Source organism: Coregonus lavaretus, assembly GCF_964263955.1.
Source record: "Coregonus lavaretus genome assembly, chromosome: 22".
NCBI classification, from domain to species: domain Eukaryota; kingdom Metazoa; phylum Chordata; class Actinopteri; order Salmoniformes; family Salmonidae; genus Coregonus; species Coregonus lavaretus.
Genome location: NC_140009.1, coordinates 17,515,831 through 17,526,227, shown reverse-complemented (window position 1 = coordinate 17,526,227; position 10,397 = coordinate 17,515,831). Strand labels below are relative to the sequence as shown.

Genomic DNA, 10,397 nt, shown 5'->3' with positions numbered 1-10,397 from the left:
AGAGAGAGATATGAAGGAAAGATACAGAGGGAGGAGGGAGAGAAAGAGAGCCATAAGCAGGCTAAGAATATCCCAATGTCCAAATGCAGCCATGTTAGGAAACAACAGCAGGCCAGCCAGTTAAGTGAAGCAGGCAGGAATCAGGGTATTCTCACTGAGTTCTGTTCTCTTGTAACTGATGGTAGCACAGCTGGCTGAGGGAAGGGTCATTCTCAGACTGCATGAGAGAGACCATTGTATGAGAGAGACAGGATTTAAAACAAATTACAAATAAAAGAGAGCGAGGACCTTATTGGTAGAGCACAAACATACAGCACGTTGTTTGTTCCCATGAGAGAGACCATTGGGACTATCAGTTACAACATCAAAGGGATGAACACACAACTAAACAGACAGACAAAGATTAGCCTTGGAAGCCCAGGCATCTCACGTTAGACACAGATAGACAGATAGAAAGAGGGACAGACAGGTGACCAGAAGGAGAAAAAGACAACAGAAAAGACTGTGTGTATGGCATTGGTAACAGAGGAGATGGGAGGAAGCGATGAAGAGAACAGATAAGGGAAAGAGATGACAGACAAACAAAGCAGACTGTACAGTCGTATTCCAAAGTTTTGAGAATGACACAAGTATTGGTCTTCAAAGTTTGCTGCTTCAGTGTTTTTAGATGTTTTTGTCAGATGTTACTATGGTATACTGAAGTATAATTACAAGCATTCCATAAGTGTCAAAGGCTTTTATTGACAATTACATTAAGTTTATGCAAAGAGTCAATATTTGCAGTGTTGACCCTTCTTTTTCAAGACCTCTGCAATCCGCCCTGGCATGCTGTCAATTAACTTCTGGGCCACATCCTGACTGATGGCAGCCCATTCTTGCATAATCAATGCTTGGAGTTTGTCAGAATTTGTGGGTTTTTGTTTGTCCACCCGCCTCTTGAGGATTGACCACAAGTTCTCAATGGGATTAAGGTCTAGGGAGTTTCCTGGCCATGGACCCAAAATGTTGATGTTTTGTTCCCCGAGCCACTTAGTTATCACTTTTGCCTTATGGCAAGGTGCTCCATCATGCTGGAAAAGGCATTGTTCGTCACCAAACTGTTCTTGGATGGTTGGGAGAAGTTGCTCTCGGAGGATGTGTTGGTACCATTCTTTATTCATGGCTGTTTTCTTAGGCAAAATTGTGAGTGAGCCCACTCCCTTGGCTGAGAAGCAACCCCACACATGAATGGTCTCAGGATGCTTTACTGTTGGCATGACACAGGACTGATGGTAGTGCTCACCTTGTCTTCTCCGGACAAGCTTTTTTCCAGATGCCCCAAACAATCGTAAAGGGGATTCATCAGAGAAAATGACTTCACCCCAGTCCTCAGCAGTCCAATCCCTGTACCTTTTGCAGAATATCAGTCTGTCCATTATGTTTTTCCTGGAGAGGTGGCTTCCTCGCTGCCCTTCTTGACACCAGGCCATCCTCCAAAAGTCTTCGCCTCACTGTGCGTGCAGATGTACTCACACCTGCCTGCTGCCATTCCTGAGCAAGCTCTGCACTGGTGGTGCCCCGATCCCGCAGCTGAATCAACTTTAGGAGACGGTCCTGGCGCTTGCTGGACTTTCTTGGGCACCCTGAAGCCTTCTTCACAACAATTGAACCTCTCTCCTTGAAGTTCTTGATGATCCGATAAATGGTTGATTTAGGTGCAATCTTACTAGCAGCAATATCCTTGCCTTTGAAGCCCTTTTTGTGCAAAGCAATGATGACGGCACGTGTTTCCTTGCAGGTAACCATGGTTAACAGAGGAAGAACAATGATTTCAAGCACCACCCTCCTTTTAAAGCTTCCAGTCTGTTATTCTAACTCAATCAGCATGACAGAGTGATCTCCAGCCTTGTCCTCGTCAACACTCTCACCTGTGTTAACGAGAGCATCACTGACATGATGTCAGCTGGTCCTTTTGTGGCAGGGCTGAAATGCAGTGGAAATGTTTTTGAGGGATTAAGTTCATTTTCATGGCAAAGAGGGACTTTGCAATTCATCTGATCACTCTTCATAACATTCTGGATTATATGCAAATTGCCATCATAAAAACTGAGGCAGCAGACTTTGTGAAAATTAATATTTGTGTCATTCTCAAAACTTTTGATCACGACTGTAGACAAAAGTCGGCGAGTTAAGTCGGGGGAGGTGCATCTGCGACAGCCGAAAGTGGGACACTGTAGTGATTTTCAAACAGCAAGGCTCAGATCAACATGGCAGGTAGCCTAGCGGTTAGGTAACCTAGCGGTTAGAGCGTTGGGCCAGTAACCGAAAGGTCGCTTATTTTCCAACAGAAAGTTTTTGATTAGGGCGGCAGGTAGCCTAGTGGTTAGAGCTTTGGGCCAGTAACCGAAAGGTTGATTGTTTCAAATCCGAGTCGGGGTGAAAAATCTGTCGATAGGACAAATATAATCACCCACCAAATTACTATAACATTGTTTACAAATGTTTTTCTGTATAAATGTAGAAATAAACTTCTCTATACCTCCATATCACACACTCACAAACTGAAAACATAACGTGTTTAAAATTAATTGATTAGAGGTCTCAAATATCATTTTCATTTGTATGCCCTGAAGCTTTAGAATCGTGGCAAAGTTGGTTCCTGTTTCAGTTACGTCTTTGGCCACGTTTGAGTGGGTCAAACAAAAACACCCTAATGATTGGTTGACAAATAGTGACTCCCACTATGCAGGTGATGGCTGCATTGTGCAGTTGGTGAGAAGCAACTGCAGCAACCTCATCAAAAACTGCAGGACATTTGATCACGTCAGACAATTTTCATAATCATAATGCAACCATTTTCATAATCATAATGCAACAATTTTCATAATCATAATGCAACACACTTTAAAAGGCGGTGAACAACAATGGTCACCGACTTGACAAAATGTATCCGCTCGAATGTGTCCAGTGGTTGCTCCTTACCCATACTGCCTCTGGATCAGGGCGGGGTGGACCTGCTGCACTTTGATGGAGAAACCTGAGAGAGAACAGATAAAACATGGCAGGGTTAGAGACCATCAGATACTGAAAAGAGAGAAGACAACAGCTAGGGACATCATCTGAGCTACTGGCAGGACAGACAGACAGTCTGCATAGTGGACAGTGTTCCTGGAGGAAGAGTTCCTACCATCTCTCTTTCCCTCCCTCTTTCCCTCACTCCCTCCCTCTCTTGGTAAGCTGAACAGACTCTGACATTGTTTAAACAAGTGAAATAGAGAATCTACAGGGACACTGATGAGAATCAACACACATTCGCTGACACATTCTCTCTCTCTCTCTCACACACACACACACGTGCTGACTAGGGCTGTCCCAGACTAAAAATCTTGGTCGACCAAGAGTCGTCTGTTCTTTCGAACAATCGATTGGTAAACATTTTTAAACGTATATTTTTCCATATATAGACACATCCTATGTCTTTTAATCAAATCAACTTTATGCACTGAGCTTGTCTGATGCTTTAAGCGCACTGTTCAATTAAATAATTAAGACACACAAATGACTAGAGGCAGTCTGACCGAAATTGATTTGATTGTGCTCAGACTTGCTGCCCTGTGTTAAGAAAAATTACAGTGAGTGACTGTGTGACTAGCACCCGTTGTCTCTCTCTCCTCTATGCTGCAGCGACCACTACAGAACTTCAACAGTGTTTATTGCGCTGTCTATGTTGCTGAAGCTGCAACACAATTACAGCCATTTTTTACTGAAAAGTTCTGTTACCAAAATCCCTCATTTGCTTATGATAAACATTCCCTATTCCCTCAACCCTTGCTCTCTTTACGTACACATGTATGCATCACATGCACGTAACAATAGGGCCTGACCTATAGCATATCCTAATCACATCAATAAATTGGTTATAACAAACCAAATACATGTGACAGCAAAATAGATGCAAAGGATGTGACAAATAAACTCGAAACTGGGGAATTTTTACTGGTTGCTCAGGAGGTAAAGGGGAAGTCGGATGTGTGGAATACATTTGACTAGTTGTGGAAAATACTGGAGATCAAGAAAAAGAAGGCAAGGAGCAAGCGCTGCGTTCATATTATATGTGCCAAATAGGTGCTGTTAGATTACAATATAATTTTTCTGACCTTTTGGAACAATGTAAACAACACTAAATAAATTATAAGCGTAACAGAGAGTCTATTGTAATGTTTTTTTTGTAAAGCCTTCAATTACAGCAAAGACTAAAAACAGTCGTATTCATTCGTGAATGCAATTTCCAAAATGGAATGGTTTATTTTTATTTTTTTATTTTTTTATTTTTTTGGGGGGGGGGAATGGATCAGCTTAATATTGCAGATAGATTGTATCTTCTATCAATGTAATTGTCTGCATCACTTCCAATCCCCCATGTTTTTTTATTTTTATTTTTATTTATTTTTTATTTTTTATATATATACTCCCCTTTATTACTTTTCAACCCCACCATCCTTTCCCTACTTGGAGTAAATTAGTGAACAACAATGCCCAGGCCTCTACTTCCGGTCTATACTTACTATCTACACCTTATGGACAGAGTTAATTTTACAATAATTCTATTATATATATTTTTATTTATTTAATTTTTTATTGCTCCTGAACTTCTTCTACTCTCAACCTCTCCGATCATTTTCATGATGTCCATCCGGTTTGCTTCTATATGCCATATCTTTCTAACTGTGCTCTTTCCCAAAAGCTCCCAACATACAACCTATATACTTATTATGGACACAGTATGCTTACATTATTAGCTATCTTTGTTATTATTTGTTGTTATTTGTTATTAGTCCCATCCTTCAACTCTATTCAATACCTCCCATCTATCTCTTAACACCATCCATATAGGATTTCTATTTGCCATATATATTTCAACCGTACTGTGATGTTTTACAAAAGTTCTGAACCTTTCTATTCTCATTGCTTCTACAGATTGTGAATTAAAAATAAACATTTTTGCTAAAAGTATTATTATATTATTGATTGATTGACTATGACTTTTCAGATCACCCAGTAATGCTATCTGCAAGGTTAGTTCCAGGTAAATATTGCAATCCTTTAGCCATTCCTGGACCTGTGTCCAAAAACAAGCTACAAATGGACAGAACCAAAACAAATGATCTAATGATTCTGTCTCTTCACAGCAAAATCTGCAGAGCTGGGAAGATTGTATCCCCCATATAAATAACATTATATTGGTAGCAAGAATTTTATATAATAATTTAAATTGAAAGATTCTAATTTTTGAATCCGGTGTCGTTTTGCGTGTCAGTTCATAAACACTATGCCATGGGATCGGTACGTCAAAGATCTCTTCCCAACTATTTTGCAATCTATATGGGACGGCTTTCAATCCTTTGGTCCTTAAGTGAAACTGATATACTTTTTTATTTATTTGTTGTTTGTGCTAATTATTCAAGGGTCGCTTTATTTTAAAACGAAAATGCTTGATTGCAATTGAAATCAACTAATGAATGATTTATTGATACAGTAGCCTATATAAGTATTGAAATATAGGCCTAAGTAAGTTATGGTTTTAAGACTAAACAGGATGTGCTCTTTACCTACAGCTCGGTGGAGGTTATTCAAGGCTGCTATACTAAGCCTACTAATGAAAACAACATTAGTTATTATTATAATGATGATCATAAAACTAACAAAAAATTACTAAATAGTAATAATAACAATAAGGAGATCAAGAAAAAGGAGGGTTATTATTATTATAAATATTATTTTTCTGACAATTCGGAAGAGTGTAAACAACACTAAATAAATGATAAGTAATAGCAGAGACGATGTTCTAACGAAAAAAAGTGTAAAACCTTTATTACAGCATAGCAAAGATTAAAAACAGCAGAATTTGTGAAATTGTTAATCCGACATGTTGCCTGAGGCTTGGTGCTCACAGAATCACTAGGCTATTAAACACTCAAACAGAAGCAGATCTGTCTTATTTCTGTAGATGTATATGGATGATTTATAAAGCCAGGCACATTTAACAGTTAGGCTATTGATTATAGACCTAATTAAGATGGCGTTTCCTCTCTCCTCACTTTTCTTAGACAATTAAGGCAAGTGCTGATTTCTCATCTCCTAACTCCGCTGCTGCCTCCGCCACATTGCTCTCAACACCAATATGCTGGTTAACTTTGCTATTATGCACATAGCAACATGGTTTAGGAAAAGGCGTCAATTCAACAGCGCACTGATGTTTCAGAACCACGGACAGCGACCGCTGTCCAACGTGGGAGAAAGTGCCAACAGCCTATTGACCAAACAATCGACTAAATTGGGTTCTCTCTCTCTCTCTCTCTCTCTCTCTCTCTCTCTCTCTCTCTCTCTCTCTCTCTCTCTCTCTCTCTCTCTCTCTCTCTCTCTCTCTCTCTCTCTCTCTCTCTCTCTCTCTCTCTCTCTCTCTCTCCTTCCTTCCTTCCTTCCTTCCTTCCTTCCTTCCTTCCTTCCTTCCTTCCTTCCTTCCTTCCTTCCTTCCTTCCTTCCTTCCTTCCTTCCTTCCTTCCTTCCTTCCTTCCTTCCTTCCTTCCTTCCTTCCTTCTATCTATCCCTGCCTCCCTATCTCTCAATCTCTCACTCCCCTCCTTTCTTCTCACTAACACTTAATGTTCCTGTAACTCTTCGCACACACACGCACGCACACACACCCCATGGTCATTCTCTCCTGTTGTGTTTATCATGATTCCCTGGGTGAGGGGAGTCACACAGAACAAGGAAGAGACAGATCTGTTGTTATTTCTCCCCCTCTCTCTCTCTCTGTCTGTCCCTTCCCCCTCCATCTCCCTTCCCCCTCTCTCATAAACAGCCACTCTCTCACACACACACACACACACACACACACACACACAACAAAATACCAAGCTCTGACATACACTGAGTGTACAAAACATTAGGAACACCTTCCTAATATTGAGTTGCACCACCTTTTGCCCTCAGAACAGCCTCAATTTGTCATGGACTCTACAATGGGATGCTGGCCCATGTTGACTCCAATGCTTCCCACAGTTGTGTCAAGTTGGCTGGATGTCCTTTGGGTGGTAGACCATTCTTGATACAAACGGGAAACTGTTGAGCGTGAATAACCTAGCAGCGTTGCAGTTCTTGACACACTCAAACCGGTGCGCCTGGCACCTAATACCATACCCCGTTCAAAGGCACTCAAATATTTTGTCTTGCCCGTTCACCCTCTGAATGGCACACATACACAATCCATGTCTCAATTGTCTCAAGGCTTAAAAATCATTCTTTAACCTGTCTCCTCCCATTAATCTACGCTGATTTAAGTGGATTTAACAGGTGACATCAATAAGGGATCATAGCTTTCACCTGGATTGACCTGGTCAGCCTATGTCATGGAAAGAGCAGTGTTGATAATGTTTTGTACACTCAGAGTATATGCATGGCCTCTTCAGAGAGGACCAAATGAAACAAAGTGCCATAGGCAGTTGGATACTTTGTGTACTTTGCTGCAGTCATTAACAGCAAGAAAGGGATCACAGTCATACTGTAGTGCAGACAACACAAGGAACCTGGCTGTATCTCCATCTTTCCACAAGGAACAACAGACATCAGCCAACCCCCCCCCACATGCCTACCCCACAGGACCTGTCAGTCACCCTCTGCCCACATGCTGGCTGCCCAGCACGCACTCCAATTGGTTATCTTCTTTCACTTGCAAATTGACCTGTGCATTATTTATGAGTTTATTTGGATGGAGAGATACAGGCGCTACCTAACTAACTGGTCCGCTGTTGAGTCGACCCAGGTGCAGCCCTACCCTACAGCATGGCACAGTGGAAGGCATAAAGACAAGGACAGGATCTAAGTACAGCACCGGTGGCCATATGTACTCTCTAAATGGCACACATAGACAATCCATGTCTCAATTATCTCAAGGCTTAAAAATCCTTCTTTAACCTGTCTCCTCCCCATCATCTACACTGATTGAAGTGGATTGAACAAGTGACATCAATAAGGGATCATAGCTTTCACCTGGATTCACCTGGTCAGTCTGTCGTGGAAAGAGCAGGAGTTCCTAATGTTTTGCACACTCATCGTAGCTCATCAACTGCATGCTTGGAGTGTAACGAGAGTAACAACAACCCAATATCAAGATACAGTACACTACTGTTGCCACTACTGCGCGTCGGTCACACATAGGCTGCATCTAAATTCTCTTTACAGTGGTGCATTACTTTTGAGCCCAATATTTTTCGATAGACTCCACAGAGTGACAGGAGTGAGGGAAAGTTGTGGTGGTTTGGTATGTTTGTGTAGTCTGAAGAGGAGCAGAGCAGATATAGGCTGGTGTTTCACACTGTATGTGCCTGACCACATGGCGCCCTCAGGGAGAAGCTGTGTGTGGTGTGTGTACCGTATAATGTAGAGGAATGTAGCTATAATAGTAGTCAGCTGAGAGTGTGTGCGCGTGTCATCTGCTCAACTGTTTGCGTAGTGTGTCTGTGTATGCGTATGCGGTCTCTCTGTGTGTGTGTGTGTGTGTGTGTGTGTGTATGTTTGCATGACTCACCTGTCTGTGGGCTTCGGGGCTTGGCTCCCAGGTAGGCCAGGTTGACGTTAGTCTTCCTACCGTCGACGACGGGGTTGGGGTCTTTACATGCTTGCTCTGCCGCCCCCCTGTCAATCATAGTCACCTGACAGGAAGAGGAAGGAACACACAGGTTTACGATTCAGGAAGTGACCAATATCGATTTTATAAAATACTTATCCCTTAACTTGTATCTCACCAATAAATTCCTGTATTCCCTGTGCTGTTTGAGCTCTAGTCCTGGATCCATATAGATAGAAAGATCCTGTGTGCTTATAACATAATGTGTGATGGTAATGTATGAAACTGAGTACAGTGCCTTGTAAAAGCATTCATCCCCCTTGGCGTTTTTCCTATTTTGTAGCATTACAACCTGTAATTTAAATGGACTTTTATTTGGATTTCATGTAATGAAAAAAATTACTTATTATTAAGGAATTTCTAAAAAATTCAAAAAAATTCTAAAAAATAAATAATGGAAAAGTGGTGCGTGCATATGTATTCACCCCCTTTGCTATGAAGCCCCTACATAAGATCTGGTGCAACCAATTACCTTCAGAAGTCACATAATTAGTTAAATTAAGTCCACCTGTGTGCAATCTAAGTGTCACATGATCTGTCACATGATCTCAGTATACAGTGGGGAAAAAAAGTATTTAGTCAGCCACCAATTGTGCAAGTTCTCCCACTTAAAAAGATGAGAGAGGCCTGTAATTTTCATCATAGGTACACGTCAACTATGACAGACAAAATGAGAAAAAAAATCCAGAAAATCACATTGTAGGATTTCTTTTGAATTTATTTGCAAATTATGGTGGAAAATAAGTATTTGGTCAATAACAAAAGTTTCTCAATACTTTGTTATATACCCTTTGTTGGCAATGACACAGGTCAAAGGTTTTCTGTAAGTCTTCACAAGGTTTTCACACACTGTTGCTGGTATTTTGGCCCATTCCTCCATGCAGATCTCCTCTAGAGCAGTGATGTTTTGGGGCTGTCGCTGGGCAACACAGACTTTCAACTCCCTCCAAAGATTTTCTATGGGGTTGAGATCTGGAGACTGGCTAGGCCACTCCAGGACCTTGAAATGCTTCTTACGAAGCCACTCCTTCGTTGCCCGGGCGGTGTGTTTGGGATCATTGTCATGCTGAAAGACCCAGCCACGTTTCATCTTCAATGCCCTTGCTGATGGAAGGAGGTTTTCACTCAAAATCTCACGATACATGGCCCCATTCATTCTTTCCTTTACACGGATCAGTCGTCCTGGTCCCTTTGCAGAAAAACAGCCCCAAAGCATGATGTTTCCACCCCCATGCTTCACAGTAGGTATGGTGTTCTTTGGATGCAACTCAGCATTCTTTGTCCTCCAAACACAACGAGTTGAGTTTTTACCAAAAAGTTCTATTTTGGTTTCATCTGACCATATGACATTCTCCCAATCCTCTTCTGGATCATCCAAATGCACTCTAGCAAACTTCAGACGGGCCTGGACATGTACTGGCTTAAGCAGGGGGACACGTCTGGCACTGCAGGATTTGAGTCCCTGGCGGCGTAGTGTGTTACTGATGGTAGGCTTTGTTACTTTGGTCCCAGCTCTCTGCAGGTCATTCACTAGGTTCCCCCGTGTGGTTCTGGGATTTTTGCTCACCGTTCTTGTGATCATTTTGACCCCACGGGGTGAGATCTTGCATGGAGCCCCAGATCGAGGGAGATTATCAGTGGTCTTGTATGTCTTCCATTTCCTAATAATTACTCCCACAGTTGATTTCTTCAAACCAAGCTGCTTACCTATTGCAGATTCAGTCTTCCCAGC

At 41.8% G+C, this 10,397-nt stretch overlaps 1 protein-coding gene across 1 annotated transcript in view; it reads right to left on the bottom strand.

The window, feature by feature from the left end:
* LOC311150137 (RNA-binding protein 38-like) overlaps nt 1-10,397 on the bottom strand; it is a gene marked incomplete at its 3' end in the record, with an annotated part of 32,063 nt that overhangs the window by 11,194 nt on the left and 10,472 nt on the right. The window contains exons 2-3 of the mRNA XM_084187434.1: nt 8,567-8,690; nt 2,962-3,016 (exon numbers count right to left, since the gene is read on the bottom strand). Coding sequence (XP_084043560.1) covers nt 2,962-3,016; nt 8,567-8,690 — 179 coding nt within the window. The remainder of the gene's footprint in view (nt 1-2,961; nt 3,017-8,566; nt 8,691-10,397) is intronic.